The 21,122-nt window shown below is 42.8% G+C and overlaps 2 protein-coding genes across 4 annotated transcripts; one reads left to right on the plus strand and one right to left on the minus strand.

Annotated features, from left to right (window-relative positions):
- Nucleotides 1–292: 292 nt before the first annotated feature.
- Nucleotides 293–12,681, plus strand: parp14rs3 (poly(ADP-ribose) polymerase family member 14-related sequence 3). Of its 2 annotated transcripts, XM_028991150.1 has the most exons (27): nucleotides 293–522; nucleotides 608–738; nucleotides 913–943; nucleotides 1,049–1,120; nucleotides 1,243–1,401; nucleotides 1,485–1,721; nucleotides 2,798–3,034; nucleotides 3,355–4,856; nucleotides 4,930–4,993; nucleotides 5,080–5,184; nucleotides 5,384–5,446; nucleotides 5,540–5,716; nucleotides 5,795–5,961; nucleotides 6,058–6,088; nucleotides 6,167–6,271; nucleotides 6,375–6,437; nucleotides 6,519–6,695; nucleotides 6,776–6,948; nucleotides 7,509–7,593; nucleotides 7,791–7,910; nucleotides 8,000–8,062; nucleotides 8,142–8,318; nucleotides 9,113–9,292; nucleotides 9,384–10,016; nucleotides 10,748–10,911; nucleotides 10,982–11,156; nucleotides 11,808–12,681. In XM_028991150.1, exons 1-27 carry the CDS (start codon nucleotides 351–353, stop codon nucleotides 12,101–12,103), a joined length of 5,559 nt encoding a protein of 1,852 aa, XP_028846983.1. In that variant the 5' UTR covers nucleotides 293–350; the 3' UTR covers nucleotides 12,104–12,681. The 2 variants fall into 2 exon arrangements, with proteins under 2 accessions (XP_028846983.1, XP_028846982.1); XM_028991149.1 differs by having other exon boundaries at nucleotides 608–943.
- A 4-nt stretch (nucleotides 12,682–12,685) lies between these two features.
- Nucleotides 12,686–20,893, minus strand: ubxn4 (UBX domain protein 4). Of its 2 annotated transcripts, none has more exons than XM_028991161.1 (13): nucleotides 20,631–20,893; nucleotides 19,979–20,081; nucleotides 19,880–19,908; nucleotides 18,979–19,097; nucleotides 18,639–18,765; nucleotides 17,799–17,937; nucleotides 17,190–17,244; nucleotides 16,636–16,800; nucleotides 15,502–15,629; nucleotides 14,912–15,014; nucleotides 14,691–14,822; nucleotides 14,153–14,382; nucleotides 12,686–13,358 (listed from the first exon to the last, which is right to left on the minus strand). In XM_028991161.1, exons 1-13 carry the CDS (start codon nucleotides 20,710–20,712, stop codon nucleotides 13,220–13,222), a joined length of 1,551 nt encoding a protein of 516 aa, XP_028846994.1. In that variant the 5' UTR covers nucleotides 20,713–20,893; the 3' UTR covers nucleotides 12,686–13,219. The 2 variants fall into 2 exon arrangements, with proteins under 2 accessions (XP_028846994.1, XP_028846995.1); XM_028991162.1 differs by having other exon boundaries at nucleotides 17,799–17,934; nucleotides 20,631–20,874.
- Nucleotides 20,894–21,122: the final 229 nt, after the last annotated feature.

Consider the following 21,122-nt stretch of genomic DNA (forward strand, 5'->3'; position numbering starts at 1 on the left):
GAGCCAACATACCAGTAGTTCGTGTTTGAGAAGCGAGGGTGTAGGAGTTAAACGTAAAACAGAAAAGGATTACAAATGATAAAAATCAAAATATTGTGGTATATTAACATAAAACATTTTTTATAATAAATATTCCCTGGAATGCACTGATGCACGTCGATCTGGACTAGAGCATCTGCAAACAGTCCTTTTGATAATGCAATCATCGAGTAACATCAGTTATTACCTGATGCATGTAAAGGTGCATGTAAAAAGTTAAATCGAAAGTGCATTTGTTCGCAGACCGGGGCTTTCCATCACAGTCAACAAGGTTTCGTTTTCGTGCGTTTCGTTTTCGTGAGTCCCGGGACATGGCAGAAAAAACGCTGCTCCTGGAGGGTCTTCCCGACGACCTGGACAAGATCAAACCGAAGCTGGAGTTGTACTTCAGAAACAAGAGACGGTCCGGAGAGGAAGTCAGAGAAATCCGGAGTCACCCGACAGACGCGAGGAAGGCGCTCCTGGTTTACTTGGAAAATGACGGTGAGGAGGAGGTAGAATCTCGGTCTCAAGTCTGTGCGAAGTAAAATCCTAAATCGATCAGGTGTGTTGCTGCCTCCCCCGCCAGCCTGGGACAGGGTTCTGCGGAGAGAGCCGCACACCGTGCCGCTGAGCGACTTCGGGCCGGTGCAGGTGCGGGTGAAGCCGCTGGAGGATGAAGCTCCGTCCGCCAAAAAGCCCCGCTGCCCGAGACAGAACGTAATCAGCTCTTTTATCCACTTATTGAACCTCACGACTAACGTGAGACGTTTTAACCACAATGTTCGCTCGCCTGTTATCGTTAGTAGTGTCTTTATTAGTGGTCACTTTCGTTTCCAAACGTTATCCTTCAGCAAACGTATTTTAATGCTCCTCTTGTCGCCTGTAACGCAGCCTCCTGGACCAGGGACGCCGGGCGGGAAAAGTAAGGCTGTTTGCGATCGTTATTAACTCCGTATTAAAACGCGTTGAAAACCCACCGGGAAGTGGGCGAGTGTCATGTGACTAACGCGAGGTCACGTGGTTTCAGGTGAGCGTGACGTCAGGAACCCAGCGGTTCGGGCTGGAAGCGAGGTGCCACTCCAGCCTGCTGGTGAGGCTGGTATGTTTTTTTTTTTGATACCTTGGACTGGTTTTCAGGTTTGAACTTGAAGTTTATTCAAGTTTCAAGTGCAGAAAATGCCAAAAGCATTTCTTTTAAACAGTGCCGTGGTGTGATTTCAGGCCCAGAACCTGAGGAGGAACAGGATGGAATGTTCTTGGTCGTGAGCAGCAGGGAGAAGAGGCCGTTGCTCTCACTGTACTTGGAGCAGTTCACTGACCGCTTTGAAATCATGAAGCACGGCAAGAACAAATGGATGGTCAAATTTGCCAACAAGTCCGGTAGAGCAGGCTTCAGTCTTCACGAATCTCCACTTGAAAACGTTCTGCTGAATCAGCAGCTGGATCTGTCTGTCTTTCCTCAGATGCAGAGAAGATCCTGGCCAAGGAGCGGCATGATCTGGAGATATGCGTGGAGCCGTACAGCCCGGGGGGCGCGGCGGGACGACTGGACCCTCGGCGCTTCATCCTGAGCGGATTCAGCGCGGACTGGAAAGTCAAGATGTTTTCAGTCTTTATTGGCAGCTGCAGCAAGGGGGCTGAGCACACATGGGAGGTTCTGGATGAGGAGAACATAGTGGTCACCTTCCAGAGAGACATCGGTGGGTTTTAAGCTGGCCTGGCCTGTCTTTACTCTCCGTGAGTCTGTAGGAGAACGATACTTATACCTGATTCAGTAAGAATCTGAATTGTGAATGTCAGTAACAAAATTATTTAAAATACTTGACACAATTGAAAATTGTGGAAATGTTTAATATTTCCTGACATGTCCCATTACTTGACAAGGCAGCTCTGGCATCATCTTTAGCACATGCAGCACATGACTTTCGATCAGTTCCTGGTGACGGCTCAGTGATTTAAGGACAGGAATCAAGTTACAGGAATGTCCTGAACGTAATGAAAACCAGGATCCTGGCGTGCATGTAAACACTAAGTAGTTCTTGATGGAATGAAGAAATGAATTCTTGCTAGTTATCTTTTTTTTTGGTATGTTTTGGTAAACACAGAAGATGAACTTTTATTATTTTATTAGACATCATACTTCCTCATTCTGTACCATTTAAAATGCCTCTTACCAATACCTCACACACCCATGAATACAGCGGCATCCGTTTCGGGCAGCGGTGGCCCAGAGGTTAAGGAAGCGGCCCCGTAATCAGAATGCCGGTTCGAATGTCGATCCGCCAAGGTGCCGCTGAGGTGCTGCTGAGCAAAGCACCGTCCCCACACACTGCTCCCTGGGCGCCTGTCATGGCTGCCCACTGCCCATGGGTTAAATACAGAAGACACATTTTGTTGTGTCACCGTTTGCTGTGCCGCAGTGTTTCACAATGACAACCTCTTCACTTTCACTTCACTTCTTGTTTACTTACTTTTTCCACACTCCTGATGACCCTTGTCCATGGGGTGTGCCAGACATCTTAAAAATGTGTGTGTGTGTGTGTGTGTGTGTGTGTGTGTGTGTGTGTGTGTGTGTGTGTGTGTGTGTGTGTGTGTGTGAATATGACCCATGAGCTAAGTTTTGTATCGCATTCCTATATCACCCATAAATAAGAAGATCTGAGATCTAAAACAATATCAGTTATGAAATGACATTAACTTGATATAATGTTCACTGGGAAAAATCTAACATTTTGTTCAAATTATTATAAGCACTGACAGTAATTTCTTATTCTAGAAATAATCCCATTTTTGGAGAAGATCTCCACAAAGAAGTTACAAGGCCAGCAGATGGAAGTGTCCCGGCTGGAGCTCACCAGCTCTGTGTTGGTGCAGGGTGACATGCACAAGGTGTCTGAGGACGCACTGACACTGTACTTCAGCAACACCAAACGCAGTGGAGGCGGATCCATCAAGGTCATCAACTCGGCTGATGGGAGAATGAGCAGAATCGTCGAATTTCAGCACTGTAATGGTGCGTTGTATGGGATAAATGAGCCAGAGTAGTTAAAACATTTAGTTACGTTTCTTACCAGATCTGATCAGATATCATGTAGACAGTATCCTTTTATGTCATAGAGTGTCATAAAATGTGATAAAATTCAGTGAGATTGGGAGAGTGAGGTTGGATTGTACTGAATTTATATAGGATCTATATCCCCTATAGGTTAAAATCTTACTAAGGACCCATTTTTCACAATCTACAGCTTGAGTCACATTGTCAGCACGTTTTTTAAGGCCGTAACGGTATGAAATGTAATGTAGCTCATCTGTGAACCTCTCTGTACATCTCAGATGCATATAAAGTGGCACAGCGGCATCACCGCCTTTGTGAGACAGACCTGCATGCCCAGCTGTTTTACCCCAGCTGGCAGAAGGCTTTAACTGGGAGAACTCCGACTCTGGACGTCCCCACAGAGGTGGCCATTTCTGTCAGTGAGCACATCTTTGAATACATCACACAGACCAAAGAATGTGAAGAAGACTTCCGGAACTCTCTGGCCAGGTTCCATGTCAGTGTTTCTTTTGATAGACGCAATGGGCCATCTCATGTAGTACTGAAAAGTCACGTCGATCCAGAGTCTCTGGCGGCTCTGATGCTGGGTTCCTCCTGGAGAAGCGAACTTCAGAGAGAAGTTGAAGCTCTTCTGGGTAAATACAGTGTGGCTCAGCTGGACATCAAGCTAGACGTTTGGAAAATGATAGAAGATGAAGGTGCAGGCCTGAGGCATCATGACACCCTGGTCAACTACTTTAGTAACGTTGCTAAAGTGGTGGTTGTGGGTGCTGAAAGCGCCGTAAAAAAACGTGTTGAAGCCATAAAGTCCATGGTAGCTAAGGCCAGTTCAGAACTGGAGCGAGAAAGGAACACGGTTCAACGAAAGATCCCAGCGGCATCTTCAGAGGAGCTGGGATTTATATGGGAACTTGTCCACGACAAACTGAAAAATGTTGAATTTAGCAAAGATGAGGCTGACTTGACTTTTATTCTCAAAGGCTTAAGGCACCATGTAGCTTTTGCAGAAGACACCCTGAAAGACATTCAGCGCAACCTCATCTGTCTTCCATTGGACCTGTCACTGCATCTCAACAACTTCCTTAATTCATTTGACCTTAAACTATTTGAGCGACAGTACTTGACCGTGGACAAGCTAGTTGTTTCACTGGTGGAAAAAGACGGAGGCATTCAGGTACTTGGGCAGAAGGACGATGCACAGAGGGCAGTGGAGATAACAAAAGAAACCCTGACCGAACAGACGATCCATCTGACTCGAGACCAAGTCTCACTAACAGGAACCGCCTGCTGGGACGATTTCCTGAACGTTCTGCAGGACAAGGAGGAATTCTGCCATGCCCCCGTGCTCCTCGTGGATGACGACGTTATTACAGTTTCTGGATTTTCCAGAGCAGTGGGTGATGTTTCCAAGCAGCTGATGGGCTTCTTTGAAAATTGGCAATATGTGACAGAGAAAGTGCCCCTTAAATCAGTTAAAGAGGGAGAGTTTTTCCAGTCGATTCTTTCTGAAGATCTGGACGAGCTGGAGGCTACAGTGTCTTGCATAGCTGAGTTTCCCCCTCGCCTGAAGATTACAGCACCAAGATGCCATATGGAAAAGGCAGAATCTGTGGTGAAGCAAAAACTGGCCTCAGTTGTGACTGAGGTGCTCACCTATTCACGCGCAGGCGAGTCTAAAGTCCTCCAGAAGAACCAGGACTTTCTCCAGACTTATGCCAAGGAAATGGGATGCAGGCTGTACTTACAGCAGTTACAGCAGCCACCCAGTAACCTGATTACGGTAAGTGTCCATCTCACAAGTAGGCCATGTTTTCTTGGCCTCACGGTTGTTGAAAATGCCTCTCCTTCACCAGCCAACCAGCCACGCAGCAGTAGGAGCAGCTTCATCACTGGGCCAGACTAAAGTAGACACTGAAGGTGAATATTGGTAAAAACCGACTGTCATATTTATTTTCATATCATTATTTTGACATTACTCATCGGTCACATTCATGTGTGGACAGTATACATCAGTGGAGTTCTGGTAGTCCTTGAAAAGGGAGACATAACCAGGACAAAGGTGGACATCCTGGTGAATTCCACCAGTCAGAGTCTTGATCTAAACACAGGTATAACCATGAATTACCATCTACCCATTGATATAATATGAAAGGAAATAATTATACAAGACATTTTTGTTTTATGAATATGAAACAGTATTTGCTGAAGAATATTTCACTACCACTTTGAAGCGTTTGTCAATTTATTACAAGTATTTGCCACTACTTCTAATTATTACTGAGGTGTATTTCTGATTTATTGAAAAAGGCGTGTCTGGAGCCATTCTAAAAGCTGCAGGAAGTTCAGTGGTAGACGAGTGTGCTAAATATGGCAAGTCAAGCTGCTCCATCTCCATTTACCTCCTTTTTTTTCATCGGCATGTTGAGTTACTATAGCTCAGCTAACATTAACTGTGTTAATTAGGTACTCAAACACATGATGCTGTGGTTCTTACCAGCGGCGGGAATCTTTCATGTTATCACATCGCTCACGTGGTTGGACCACGCAATACCTCTGACATCACTTCCTCAACTGAGAAGGTCTTAGGTCTGTGTGAAGGCCAGCTTGCCTCAACCCTCGCTTTTCCGGCCATTGGGACAGGTGAGAAGCTGTGTGTTCCTCGTTTCTTCTCCTCTCTGAATGACCATACGCTAACAGCCATCGACATGATGTCTGCAGGACGGGGTGAAATTTCTCCGGAAGATTCCATCCGCGCCATACTCACAGGGCTGGAGAATCATTTGTCATCCAATGCTCCATCATGCATTAAAGCATTACACCTCATAGTCTATGAGCAGAATGTCTTTGACTCTTACAATGAATACCTGAAGAAAAGAAAGATGAATGTGAGATTACGTGCTTTCATTTATATTTTTTATTATAGTTGTCTTTTTTTTTTATTTTAACTCCCCTCCCTTTTTCTTTTCCCCCTTCGTCAACAGAATCCTTCCTCCCGCTTGCCTTCAAATGAAGGTATGCTGTCATAAGTCGTAAGTTCTTGAATATTACTTCTGCGTCACACTGACTGTGTCCTCGTCTGAACATCCCCAGTTAAGATTGGTGGCATAAGAATTTACGTGAAGAAAGGAGACATCACGCAGGAAACTGTCAAAGGCATCGTCAACTCTACCAATTCGGACATGTCGCTCAGGAATGGTTGGTGGATCTTCAGTCACTAATGATATATTAAAACATTTTAATGCTGTCTCCTTCTATACTGTTTATGATGATTTTATTCCTCATGCACTTCACGTTTTAGGGGTGTCTGGGGTGATATTCAATGCTGCTGGACCCTCTGTCGAACAGGAGACTAAAACTTGCGGTGGGTTTGAGACACCTAAATTCCATTTCAGGAAAGTCTTTGCAGTTTGGGTTTTAGAACCTCTCTGTGCCCATCTTTAAGGTCCATTAAAGGGAAATGATGCCAAAGTGACCACGGCTGGCAATCTGCACTGTGACTTCATCCTCCATATGTTGGGCCCTCACTCTTCAGCTGAGGTTCAGGCTCGAGTGAAGGGGGTGTTAGAGCTGTGCGAGCAGAAAAACATCACAACCGTGTCCTTTCCTGCAGTTGGCACGGGTAAGGACATCATCAGCACAGAAAATGCACTCACGTTAACAGTTGTTGTAATTTAGAGTTCACCTCTGGTTTCTTTAAAGGTGGAGGTGGAATAAAAGGCCCAGATGCCGTCTTGGCCATGCTGCAGGGCTTCCAGGACCATTCATCCCAGTGCGCCAACTCCGTAATAAAACTTGCCTACATAGTCATTGACCGGGACGCCGTCTTTCAGGAGTTTCTGCAGGGGCTTAAACAGTGGACGTCCAGAAAACAGGTATCAGCATTTTAATAACAATCTTAAACAACTGATTAGCTCTGAGCATAATTTAGTTATTATCGTGTTCTTATACAGTCACAACCTCTTGGCTAAAGGTTATAGTGACATAAAACAAATATTAATTCCTTCCCAAAGAAAGAAGGTAAAAATCGCATGGTCAGAATAGCATAAAACAAAAAAATTTTGTATTCCTCCTCAGCAACCCTCAATCAACACCTGACCTCCACAACCCTTCCTGCAGAAAAAAAAACCTCTGAAGCAGCCCACCTCAGCATACCAAATTACAGATCAGGAAATTACAATTACATTTACGCCATTTACCAGACGCCCTAATCCAGAGCGCCTTCCAATCAGTAGTTACAGGGACAGTCCCCCCCTGGAGACACTCAGGGTTAAGTGTCTTAATCTTACTGTGACTTTGTTATCTTTTTGTTCATAGGCGCCGACTAGGCTACTACCTTCCATGTAGCACAGAAGTCAAAATAACACTGAAAACGGTCTTGTAGGCTCACGGTTGAATCAATTAACCGTGGATAACGTTACATTCCGCACTACAGGATGAAGACGGTGCAGATGAGGAAGTGGAAGAGGAGAATATGGAGGACGATGATGCATCAGAGGAAGAAGACAATAACTCAAGTGGTTAGTTTCAAATGTTTCAGCTTGGAGGTCGGGATTGCTGAGGATAGAGCACCCCGTCACATATAACAAGTTTTGATTTGTTTGTCACCAGTTGAGTCTGTGCATGGTTAATGTTATAAGCTTGTCCACACCTTGTGAGAAGAGGTTTCAAGGCTAAAAAAAAATGTCGTAACTAATTCTTAACCTTTTCTGCACAGCAAGTAACATTGATGTACTTATTGGGCCACTGAAAGTCAAGGCCTTCTGTGGTGACATCACACAAGAGACGACAGATGCCATCGTCAGCAGCACCAACACCAGCCTCAACCTATCCTCTGGTACGGAAGCTGCTTCCTTTCTAACAGTCTTCTCACTTGAGGGTATTCCGTTCCACACTGGTTTCTCACCCGCGTTGGCCCTCCTGTAGGTGTCTCAGGGGCCATTCTCAAAGCTGCAGGACAGACAGTGGTGGATGAGTGCAACTCGAAGGGTACGGAGTTCACCTTGCAAAAACAAGAACAATAAAACCCTAACTAGCAACTCACCTTTATCTATATCATAACCTTAAGGTAACCAGCCCAGTGACGGCGTGGTCCTGACCAAAGCAGGAAATCTTGCAACCAAGAACATTGTCCACATGGTCGGGCAGACCAAAGAGAAGTGCATCACAAGTGCAATGTATAAAGTGTTGAAGCTCTGTGAAGACAACAAAATTCAATCGGTGTCCTTCCCTGCATTTGGTACAGGTAGGCCAGCACCGACTGTACCTGATTCCTTCCCTGTAGCCCCTTTGCCAGGTTGCGGCACCCACAATGTGGGGGTGGTGAGATTCAGAAGGTCTTGCCTGCCTACCGCTGTCAGGCTGTAAAACAGCGGACCACACATACATAGACACACACCAACCAACAGAACACCATTTCCATTTTTCTTCTGTGCAATATGTGTTTAGCTACCCACTCGGTACATATGTACACTTACTCATAATCTATGTGTACAGGCATTCACAAATATTTTTTACATATATTCATTATACTCATCTACACTTTTTCCAGACTATTTATATTATATTTTTATATTATACGATTGGCATATTCTCATATGCTATCTTTTTTTTTTTTTTTGCTGCCCTTATCTTGTACTGTCCACATTCTTCCGTGACCAGGTAATTACTTGTGGGACTAATAAAGGATCATCTTTTCTAATCTTATCTTATTGGAAGCAGCATTAACTTTTCAGAAATCTGTTAAAATTCACCCCTTTTTTTCTCACCAAATCCTGTTCTTACCAATGATGTTAAATGGAAGGATCACAATGTCGCTAATTAGAATGTTGACCAGTTTTTAAAAATAAAAATAATCCGTATACTTATATTTCAAGATTGCTTTAGTAGCTAGTCATAACCGCAGTTATTTACTCATTTCATTACGACGTGATTATTTCAAGTTCTGATTCCATATTAACAAATTAATGCAGCTCTAACAATGTGCATAAAGAAGCAGTGGCAGTGTTTTAATATTCTCGTCCTGACCGTGTTTTTTAGGTGCTGGAAACTTGGGAGCAGCGCAAGTAGCTCAGGCCATGATCGACGCCATCAGCAACTTTGTGGTCGACTGCCCAAAATCTGTCACACTTGTTCATATTGTCATATTCCAGTCAAAGATGATGGCAGACTTTGAAGGGGCTATTAAGAATTTCAAAAAGATCACCACTAACTCTTCACGTGAGTGCAGAATAATTGATAGTATATTTTTGTATAGTATAGTATAATTCTTTTTTTTTTTTTAATACAGTTTCCTTGTGTTGTCTTTCAGCAAGCAAAAGGCCAAAGTTAACAAGTCCTCAGACGAGCCCTGCCAAAGCAACCCAGAGTCTTGCTTCAGTCAGTTCAGGTAATTTGGTGTTCCCCACCACGTTAGTAGAAGTCTACACATCGTCAGAAGACAGCCTGGCCCAGTTTAGGAAGATCCTGCAGGACCTGATCTCAGAAGAGTGCACCAGCAAAGACCTGCCATCAAGCCACTTCTGCAGCCTTCAGCCAGATGACACGAAGGCCATCGTGGACCTCAGTCGGAGCAGCGAGGTGCAGCTGCTCATGACAACTCCAGAAACACTGAGCATATCTGGGAAAAAGGATGACGTTCTTGCTGCAGAGCTGAAGATCAGGGACCTCCTTCAGGCGGCAAAGGACAGGGTGAGTCGGCAGAAGGAGGAGCAGCGACTGAGCAAGATTCTTTGCTGGGAAGAGGCACGGGGGGAATCGTGGAAACCACTGGGCTCGCGCCTCAGTTATAACCTTGAGAAGGCTTTCCAGGGGAAAGAGAAAACATTTACCTTCCAGCAGCAGGGCGAGACCCGTACGGTGGATCTGAATAAGAAGACTCTAACAGACGGTAAAGGGAGGAGCAGGAATATCAGAAGAACTCTGCTAGGTGACTCTGACACAGGTAAGGAAACTTGGCTCCAGAGGTGCTTGCTGTTGTAATGGTATTAAATGAGGCAAATGAGAGGCCACAGAAAGATTTAAGACAGCATCTGAAAATGGCGATAAAGCGTTATTAGCACCCATACTAGTAAGACATTATTACAAACAGAATGGAATCAGACAGACAATTCTCAATCAGATTCATCAAGCGGGTCAGCACTAGCCCTGCCAAAAAAAAAAGGGTCGCATACTCTACAATTTGGTCAGACCACCTTTAGCATCTATTTTAGCATGCTAGTACTCAGATGAGCGTATGCAAAACCACAACATTCATTTTGGTTCAGAGTTGAATACATTTATCAACGAGAGTTTATGTTGATGATGGAGGTAGAGAGTTAAACTAGTGGGTAAATTCTTCTCCAGCCCATGCCAGAGACTCTCAACTGTTAGAGCTCTGGCACCCTGAAATATACCTGCTGCTACCAGAGAAGAAATATAACAATTGATGGACAAGTGTTGTCATTCGGTATCTTTATGTTGTCATCTGTCCGACTGTTGGTGAGACCTGACCATCAAAACACCGTCTCCACAGTGTGATCAGACACCTGATCAGATACCTGATCAATACTGATCTTAAGCTCAAAAAAGTGCTACATCCTTGCAAGGTGGCAGACTGGATTGTACCATTTCACATGGTGTGGGTGTGTAAATGATTGAGGCTGAAAAGGGATGCTCTCCTGTCACTCTTCACAGCCATCGTCCAGCCTCCACCAACATGGACACTGATGGACAGCAAGGATTTGGAGATCATCACCCTTCTGCCAACTTCTGAAGAGTATAAAAGAATTGAAAAGAGCTTTCTGAAATCCAGCATGAACCCTGATCCAGCATATGCCCAAAAGTTCCAGGTTGTTGAGGTAAAATCAAGTCACAACTTGCTCTTTACAGTCAAAACCACAATACAACATGTACAAAATATTTCAACAGATCCAAAGGATACAGAGCCGAAGCCAGTGGCATAGGTACGCAGTGTGGAAACAGACTGTGGACAAAAGACACCCCAACCAAGAGAACCAGCGGTATCTCTATCATGGCACAACCAAGGACATTGCACAAAGAATCAGCATGCATGGCTTCAACAGGAGCTTCTGTGGCAGGAACGGTACAGTGCAAAGCTTTTTCTACTCTGTGTGTGTGAAACAGAATTGTTTTCTCGTTGCTGTACATGAGGCGTCAAGTGTCCATACTTAAAATAAATGTTGTCACTTAAACCATTTTACATAATGCATTTTCACAATCGTGATCATGTTGAGAAAATAGTCTTGATTTCATTTACATTTCATTTAAGCAAATTAAAGCACATTAGAAGTGCATAACTATAAAAGTACAAATTCAGCAAGAACTATAGCCTCACATATTTGGCCTCAATAAATCACTTATATTTAAATAAGTTTACACAATGTGTATGTTTTTAGCTATACAGGGTTTTTGTGCTTTCCCTGAATGTGTTTCTATGACACATTTTTCCTTATGACTTTTCTTTTATATTTCTTATTATAACTGTCAGACATTCAATAGTCACAATGACTTTCTTTCGTTGACAAATGCATTCTGTGGATGTAATTAATATCAAAAAGTGAAATATGATGTAAGTGCTTCTGTGGACTAAATGTTTTTTTTTTTGTCGATACAATGCTGATTTTGTCATATTATAATTCAGTTTGTGTGCTGTTTGACCCTGGGCTCTGTATAGCTGTATATTGAATTAACCATTTGTATATGTAATAAAAAATGCTCTTCTTTTCTCCTACAGCAACTGTCCACGGTGCAGGCACATACTTCGCCAAAGAGGCTCATTATTCATGCCATGACAACTACTCGAACCCGGACACCAATGGGCTGAAGTACATATACAGAGCGCGAGTGTTGACAGGATCTCCATGCAAATCTCGACGTGACATGAAAGAGCCGGACCCTCTGGACCCCAGCAACCCACAGGCTGGTTTGTACGACTGCGCTGTAGACAACCTGAAGAATCCGTTCATCTTCGTGGTGTTCTGCGATGCCGGAGCTTACCCAGATTACCTCATCACCTTTAAGGGAGTCTGAATGTTCAGGGTTGGACTTTATGGTGCAAAAATATAGACTTGGGTCCATATTTTTTACATTTGATAAGCACCAAATGTATTAATATTATATAAAAAAAAAAAACCTGGATGTTTACAAATGTGCCAGATCTGTAAAATATTTAATTATATTTCAATATAAAAAAAGAAACAATGGCAAATGGGACTTCAAGTTTTTCTTATTATTTTTCTTATAAAGGGGGCTCCTGAAAAGCATTATTATTTGTTTAACCTGACTACTGTGTTATGATATTCTTCAATAATAAAATTTTTTAACTTTATTATTGTACCAAATATGAATGTTACTTGATGTATAGTACACTTTGAGAGTGTAATTTAATTGAATATCTACCTTGCATCATATTACAGGTTACAGTTTAGAACAACATTAAATACCCACGTTTTCCAGAAAGGCCAGTCCGTTCTTAAAGTGAACGTAGTGGATTCAGGAAAAATGGAAGAGTACAATTTAGGTTCTGCTAATGCATCCGGTAATTTTTCTATTTATTCTATTAAACGTGGTCTTGCATTCGCCCATAAATAAAGACAGATTTGGAGACAGTTGCCTTCTTCATTGAAAAATGTCTTTATTTCTTCAGCTGTTCAACAGAAGCTGTAAACGTATCCATTGTCATCTAGTAGAAAACTGCATGTTCACTCGTAGCCGCCAACAATAAGAGAAGAAACCATTCAAACATTCACTGGTGTCAAGGCCCTTTCTCCCACTCAGCATGATGCCCTTTAGTTCTGCTGTTCGATCAGTTTCCCCATGTTTTACAGTACAGCGCATTGTTAAATCCTGTACAATGGCACTTGCCCATACACTTTCAACAACATTTCCGAGTTGGCAGATTAGCCCAGAGTCCATTAGGTTATTTACTGGGAATTATTTAATGATGAAAGAACTTAAGCATCACTGTTTCTACCCATGCAGAGGATTAAACAAGAAAAATGCATGGAGCTAGGATACCCCCAACCCAAAAGCAAACAAAGGATTTTGTGAGTTCTAAAACCAGCATAATCCCCATTAAGACTGAGACACTCGACAAACGTCAACCTGGTGAGGGTAGAAAGAAAAGTAAAAGAGAGACGAGCTTCACTACATCTGCTGAGTGGAGTTTCCATTCCACGTGTTGTTATCATCTTCACTGTCTTCTTGAGTCCGTAGTCTGTAAATTTTCCCATCTCTTTTGAAGTCCTCTGGTCTCTTTTCCAGAACTCTTTTGCGAATGGTATCCCTATGAGAGTTAAAACAGTAATACGTTTCTCTGTTAGTATGGAGGTTACTAGTTCCTGACGAAATTCTGGCTGAAAGGATTTCTGAGTGATAAAGTATTGTCTACAGCTGCCACTTGATCAATATCAAACAAATCAATAAAAAAATCTGATCCATTTGAGCAATAACATGAAGAAACCAGCCAAATATTGTTAACATCCTGTGTAGGGTCTGACCTATGAGCCCATTCATTCCAGCCGGAGACAATCCCTACACAAAAGATGGAGATGGACAGCGTAGGATATTTAGGACCAATTTGGATGGCGCATTTTTTGCGTGTCGCATTTACGTTCTTCTCCAACGGAGATGTGTGGCTGCCTAATCGCTCAAAAAAAAAAAAAAGGGGGTCCACAAAGCACCTGCATTTGGATGCTCCTTGTCACTATGTAAATCAGACATGACCAAAATGAAAAACGTAAAGCATGCACACAGTACCATGAGGCAGCATTTGGTGCGCATCATCTAATGATGAACCATTTATTTCACAGGCTGCAGCGTATTTCATTCAATTTTATACCAGTCAATATTATACCCATCCCAGCCTCTTTCACACACATCATAGCAAGCTGGGTAAACTACATATGCAGTTCAATTCGCAACTGTAAATCCAGTCATAAATCATTCCTGAGGTAGAGAACGGAGTTTGAGACCTACTGTACTAGTGGCTTGAGACCCTTTAGTATAATCCGAGAATTGACTTTATACATTTGACTGATCATATACTTTCAGAATACAACAGAGTACATGAAAACTCACCTCTTTGGTTCTCCAGCTGGAGCAGAGGGAGAAGCTGTAGTGGAGCCCTGCTGGGTTCCCCCTGCTGCTGCTGCTGTTGATGATGATGATGCTGATGGTGGTTGTGGGCTAAAGATAAAACCACTGAGGAACCTCCAGAAAGCCAATAGGGGGTACAGCAGAGTGTGTAGCATGGCCCAGAAGCCCCCGCTGGATGATTGGACAACTGTTTGGGCTGGTCTGCTTGACTGCTGCAGAGTCCATGCAGAACAGAAAGTTTACATTTTAAAGTGAAAATGACTGTTTCTGTGCACACAACAAAATGTATCCTCTGCATTTAACCAATCACCCTTAGTGAGCAGTGTGTGGGGATGGGACCTTGATCAAAGTGACCTCAGTGGCTCCTTGGCAGATTGGAATTTGAACTCGCAACCCTTCGGTTACGAGTCCATATCCTTACCAGGCCACCACTGCCCCAGAAGAAAAGACATAATAATACTTTAATAGTCAGTTCCAATAGGCTTAAGATAAATGAAGTAGTTAAAATTTCACTACTCACAGGAAGCACCACAATGGAGGCACTAGGAGCCAGTTCCAACTCTAACAGGGTCTTCTCCAAATCCTCTCCAACAAACTCCCGTCGGGGGAACATTGTTGCCAAGGAGAAGCGTCCATAGCGGTTACCCAACTCCTGTAAAAAGGAGTATGTGGTGCAGTGAGAACAGAACCATGAACATTTAATCTAAAATGTAATCAAAATGTATTGTAATGAATACAAACCTGTGCGGCGAACTGCCGGGCCTCATGGAGGGGTGTGTTTGAGGGGAACTGATTGGTAAAAGACGAGCCGTCGGGTAGCCGGAACTGAATCCTTGCAACAGCACTGCACACAAAAATGACAACAGTCAATTATTTATTAATATGAGGAATCAATATAATATTATTTGCCAACATTTCCCCAATACACTGAGCTTCCATCCTGTTTAATGCTATCTGGAATAATAGCTTTTGAAAGCATACTTTTCTCATTAAATCACACAATCAGAAAATGGGCAATCACTTAATACCAATAATCTGCACCAGTTTTTGTCAATGTATTAATCCCAAATTATTTTTAGCAAATGTTTTGCAGATGTATTTATTACCTTTAAGCAGCCCAGTGATTTAGAAACCCTCGCAAGACTAGACTGGCAAACCATATATCTGTACTCTGAATCAATATGTTCAAAACTATTACTATCTTTTGGTGCCAGATGTCATTACCCAAACAGTAAATCTGTAAGAAAATATTACATTTCTGAAACCTCAGACCGTGTGAATAAAACTGAACTGAGTGAATGTTGGCAGATTCAATTACAGTAGTCTCGCACCTGCGCTCCCGCTGCGCCGCATCTCTCCGAGCGTCCATCTCTAACTGTCTGGCCTGCAGGGCTGTAGCTTGGGCCAACTGTACCTCTTCCTGTGTCTTGGCATAGCGAGCAGCTCGGTCAGCACGGTCCTGAGGACAGATTGACATGATTAAAGAGGTGATTTTACTTTGTGAGATTATTTGACATTAATATGAGTTCCTCTAGCCTGTCCTGTAGTGGCTAGAGATGGTGACGGGTGTAAAGAGTGCTTTGGCCATTCTGTTTCACTGTTCAGAGAGAGGCAGCTCAGACGGTTGGATCTGGAATTTGTCCCTTTATCATCTTCATAAGGGGAAAGGTTACCTCTCATTTCTCATGCTTTGTTTGCCCAGAGAATTTCCCACCCCTCCCCTTCAACATTATCTCCACCATTTTGATGGCTTCAAAACGTGTGAAGCACTGCACTTGCTTGGTGATTGCATTTACATTTACATTTACAGCATTTATCAGACGCCCTTATCCAGAGCGACTTACAATCAGTAGTTACAGAGACAGTCTCCCTGGAGCAACTTAGGGTTAAGTGTCTTGCTCAGGGACACAATGGCAGTAAGTGGGATTCGAACCCGGGTCTTCTGGTTCATAGGCGAGTGTGTTACCCACTAGGCTACTACCACCCTGATTGGATGTAAAAATGTTGGGGACCCTTTAAGAACACACTGACAAGGCCTGCCCACATTTGGTTTGATTAAATCTAGTACTTATGCTAATGAACAGGTAGAGAAATAAGAATTTCAGGAAAATTTGCTACTTACACATTGGCACCTCACCAGATTCTATAAAAAAAGCTAGCAAATATGAAGCATACATTTTTGAGTTGTCATTCTAGGTTCACTTTGTAGGAACTCAAATCAAGCTCAGTATGATCAATTTAAATAGAAATTGCTTTCAATAGATATGATTTATGCAACATGAATAACCATGGACAGTTTGTTAGATTTATGCAGATTTTATGCAACAACTTATGATTATCCATTAAATGATACATAAATATTGTCGAGCCTTCGCAACAGAGTTAAGGGGCGTCTACTTTCAACTGAACATATTCTGATACAGAATGTTTTTTTGCTGTCTATTTAAAAAAAAATAAATAAATACCAAGGCGATCTGCTGCTTGACACGCTCCCTAGCAGCTTTCTCCTCAGCCTTCTCCCGGTTCCGCTCCTCCAGAAGCCTCTTTGTCTTCTCATCCTCCTGCTTCCGCTTGAAGTCAAGCATGTCCTTTCCCAGCTTCCTCCGTTCCAGCTCCTTCTTAATATCATTCTAAATGGACAGAATATGAAATGAAGTTGAAGTGTGAAACATAGTCATTGTGAAACATAGCACATGGTGACACAACGGAATGTGTCCTCTGCTTTTAACCATCACCCTTGGTGAGCAGTGAAGGGCACCCGGGGAGCAGTGTGTGGGGATGGTGCTTTGCTCAGTGGAACCTTGGCAGTTCGGGATTCAAACAAACAACCTTCTGATTATGGATCCACTTCCTTTCCCGCTAGGCAACCACTGCCCCAGCTCACTTTCTCAAAGTATAAGATGAAGACAGTAAAAGGCTTTTTGTGTTTATGTGACGTCAGCGCAGCACAACATTAGAGGAATTTTTCTGGTAATAAAAAATGCTAATGTGATGCAAAATTTGTGTGTCTGGCACTAACCTCCTCTTCGCCTTTCTTCTTTTGCTCTCTTCTTTCTTCCAGCTTCCGTGTGAGACTTAATCAATGATAAAATAAAAATGGACCATTTAACGACATTAGCAAGCCAGTTGCAGTTTATGAGAAGACTCTAATAGTCATTTCTCCATATAGGTGAACAGGTATGACTATACATTAATAACGGAGACAGTGAAGGCAATTTAATTATACATCAAACATAATTGAAAAATATGCCACTTTTAATTTTCAGTGTAAAAAAATTAACAACAATGGCCGGGACACTGCAGCATTTCCCAAAAAATCTTCTAAAAAGCATGTTTACTTAACACTTAACCCTGAGTGTCTCCAAGCGGTCCTTGTAACTTCTGATTCTAAGCGCTCTGGCTAATGTAAGTACACGATGAGTGTTAACCAATGTGCTGTGACGGAAGCCACACTCACAAGTAGAAAGTCACAGATTTAGATACGGTTATGAGATTTGTGAAAATATACTATTAAATTATTTTTTAAAAAAGTGTTTCTGTGGGCAGCTGGGTGCCCAGGCATTTTACACATTGGATGGTAGCAGATAATGATAATGATGATGATGATGATGACAGGGTCTGAACTCACCGCTCCACCTTGGCATCCAGAGCTTCATCTGGTTGTGAGGCTGTTGAAGCTTCGTCAGAAGACTGGCTCCGGTCATCACTGTTCACCGTCCCGTGAGTCTCTGCACCGCTTTCCTCTCTCGGCATCGACAGTGATTCTGCTGAAGTCAAGGAGAAACTTTACTGATCACAGCAGAATTCCTTTAATGACCCATAAGCTCTGGTGCACAACCTTCAGAACCTGACAACAACAGGCCTGTACACCACACACAATCACCACGTTACAACCTCTGCTTTGGTCTATTTGTAAAGTTTTAGGACCACTGTGTGGAATGAGTGGTGCTTATTTCAGAAGCCATGCTGACAGCTTCTGGATGCTGCATCATGTGGCAATGTTGCACCTGATGAGAATTAAAGTAAAATTTTAATATCATAACTTTTTGTGGTTCAAGATCTCAAACCCTTAATTATTTATAAAGTGAAGAGATTGTCACTTGTGATACACAGCAGCACAGCACACAGTTTGTCCTCTGCTTTTAACCATCACCCTGAGTGAGCAGTGGGCAGCCATGACAGGTGCCCAGGGAGCAGTGTGTGGGGACGGTGCTTTGCTCAGTGGCACCTTGGCGGATCGGGATACAAACCGGCAACCTTCTGTTTACGGGGCCACTTCCTTAACTTCTAGGCCACCACTGCCTAGCCTATATATGCCTTTACCCATGATGACCCTGAGGTTTAAAACTAGAATTCAATCACAATCTAAGAAATTAAGACAACTTGTGACTCCATTGTTTCCTTAAGTGACAGTGGATTGGCTAGAAGGCCCACATGTGCTGTGTGATTGAAGTGGGCAGGATCTCACCTTTTGAGGGGGCAGCGACAGCAGCAGCAGGTTTTTCTGAGGGTTCTGTAGGACTGATGGGTGAATGGGGGGCTGTGCTGGTGGAGAGTGGCGGCTCCTCCACAGGTCCCACCTGCTGTTTATGCATCTTCAGACACAGAAACGCTGTATTTTAAACTCACACTTCTACAGTATCTCCATGGTCTACAACATAGATTTCCACAGACCAAGAGAGACTCTTGAACAACATTAAAATTGATGTACAGTTCAATGGCAACTAGGCAAGGCCTCAAATTCTCAAAATCCACAGCACACTGCACCATTCTAGAGGTTTTCACAGAGCCAGCAGTGCACATCTGACCTGCAGGACTTTGTGGATCCTCTCAGTGAGTTCTTCAGCTGACACGCTGCCAGCGATGACCTCCAGAGGAATCCCATTCTCACCAATGAAGAAGCTGGATGGGATGCACACAACTGGATCTTTCATTCACCAAATGTTAAGGAGGAACCTCAGGTACCCACATTACACCAATGTATTTATTAGCACTTCTCTCATATTCGTTGAGTTAAGTCAGTTGTACAAATAGCATTGCACAACTTCTGTGAATATGCTGTTTTCATGTACAACCCAAATTACATAGAAGCTGCAATGTTCCTTAAATTTGAATAAAATGAAAACTAAAATACTTTCAAAATCTCATTAGTCAACATTTTATTCACAGTAGACGTGAACATTTTTCTAATTGGTCAATTGTACACCTTTATCCACTAAATGAACTCTAGAAAGAAACTATGAATGCTCAAGTGTATAAAACTTTTTAGAGAAACACATGTTCCCATCCAGACAACGTCTTTCAATGAGGACATTGTGTATCTCAGAAGGACAATATAAAACCACGTACTGCAGCTATTACAACTGCATGGCTTTGAGTCCAGATGCTAAATTGTCCTGCCTGCAGTCCAGACCTATCACCTACTGAGAAAACTGGGTGCATTAAATAAAAAAATGTCAAAAGACAACCATGAACTCAAACTCTTCACATTATAAAATGAGCTAATTTTGTTCATAAAATTGTAAAATTTGCACTGCTATCAACTTTTTCAGGCAAACAAAAATCTGTTTTTAATCCATCACACTTGGTGAGCAGTGGGCAGCCATGACAGGCGCCCAAGGAGCAGGGTGTGCTCTACACATCTGAACATACATTTCATATCAGCATCTGACTAATACCATAGCACTAGAAAGGTCCTTGTAAGGATACAGATTTGGGAGAACTGGATGCAGGTTTCACTGGAAGAAAATAAAACATGGTAAGGTTGTGCAGGGTTACCGTGGGCTGGGGTTGCTATAAATCTCCTACCTTTTGCCATCAACTTTGATGGCTACACAGGAGCCGTTTGTAACTTCGGCCACTCGGTCATCCTCCCAGCTCAATGTCATCTGGCCAGACTGCTCATCATCACCTCGATTCGGCAGAGTAACAAGCGATTAGACAACTTATTAACCATTTCAGATACAAAGGACCTGAAATTCAGTGTGCTGGGTAACTGCAGTGTCATAAGCCAAAGCGTGTTTGGTGCGAGCAGCGTTATCATGTTAAATGTGTTTGGTGCGAGCAGCGTTATCATGTTAAATGTGTTTGGTGCGAGCAGCGTTATCATGTTAAATGTGTTTGGTGCGAGCAGCGTTATCATGTTAAATGTGTTTGGTACGAGCACTATTTTGGCTGCTCCGATGATCAGATGACAGCGTTGGCAGCGTCCGCCAGCCAGCGCGCTACCGATGACAGTTCGTCATAAAGGGTTGATAATAAAAGTGATTATAAAACCACGGGCGTGAGCTGCTTTAACATCTATTTACTTCTGTGAAACGTCATAATCTGATATGAGAGTGAAGAGAATGTCCGTCTTCACCTGACTGAAGCTAGCGCTAATGGCTAGGCCCACTCTCCTCTCATCCAGGCTAACGAGTCATGCTATCAGTGTGCAGAGAGTGTATGAAGATGAAAATACCTGTTATAACGACGACGAATATGGCATTGTGCTGTTTGGCGAAGGCGATGGCAGCTGGAATGGAGCCCTCAAACCAGCGCATTTTGACGAAATCTGTTAATGGAGATCAGTGTCTGTGGAGAAGTCGTTGCATTAAATCCACACAGCAGTCAGCTAGAACCACCAGCCTCATCACGGAAGTGGCAGCAAAGCACCCTGGGAGTTGTAGTTCCATGGCGTCTACATGACATTTCAGTCATTCCTGGGAATAGGCACAAATGGCAGCATTATGCTGGGGAAATACATGTTTAAAGATATACTGTTAATTCTTATAACAGGCCAATCCTTGCAACAATGTGTGTATATAACAATTTTAGTAGATAATATCATTTGTAATTTAATGTAATATGTAAAGGTAAAAAAACATGTAATTTATACCACACACACAAACATAAAAGCATCAGTTTTAGACATGAATTTAAAAAATGTATTGTTTCAGTAATAAAAAGAACA

Source organism: Denticeps clupeoides, chromosome 9, assembly GCF_900700375.1.
Source record: "Denticeps clupeoides chromosome 9, fDenClu1.1, whole genome shotgun sequence".
Classification (NCBI taxonomy): Eukaryota; Metazoa; Chordata; class Actinopteri; order Clupeiformes; family Denticipitidae; genus Denticeps; species Denticeps clupeoides.

Excerpts from the sequence above, each read along its gene's own strand:
- ubxn4 (XM_028991161.1), bottom strand. The coding sequence starts at position 20,712 with ATGCGCTGGTTTGAGGGCTCCATTCCAGCTGCCATCGCCTTCGCCAAA. Across the intron at positions 17,245-17,798 it reads CTGGATGCCAAGGTGGAGCG|TCTCACACGGAAGCTGGAAG; the intron begins GTGAGTTCAGAC and ends TCATTGATTAAG. Across the intron at positions 16,801-17,189 it reads AGAAGAAAGGCGAAGAGGAG|AATGATATTAAGAAGGAGCT; the intron begins GTTAGTGCCAGA and ends CTGTCCATTTAG.
- parp14rs3 (XM_028991149.1), top strand. The coding sequence starts at position 351 with ATGGCAGAAAAAACGCTGCTCCTGGAGGGTCTTCCCGACGACCTGGAC. Across the intron at positions 944-1,048 it reads AGGGACGCCGGGCGGGAAAA|GTGAGCGTGACGTCAGGAAC; the intron begins GTAAGGCTGTTT and ends ACGTGGTTTCAG. Across the intron at positions 6,949-7,508 it reads AGTGGACGTCCAGAAAACAG|GATGAAGACGGTGCAGATGA; the intron begins GTATCAGCATTT and ends TCCGCACTACAG.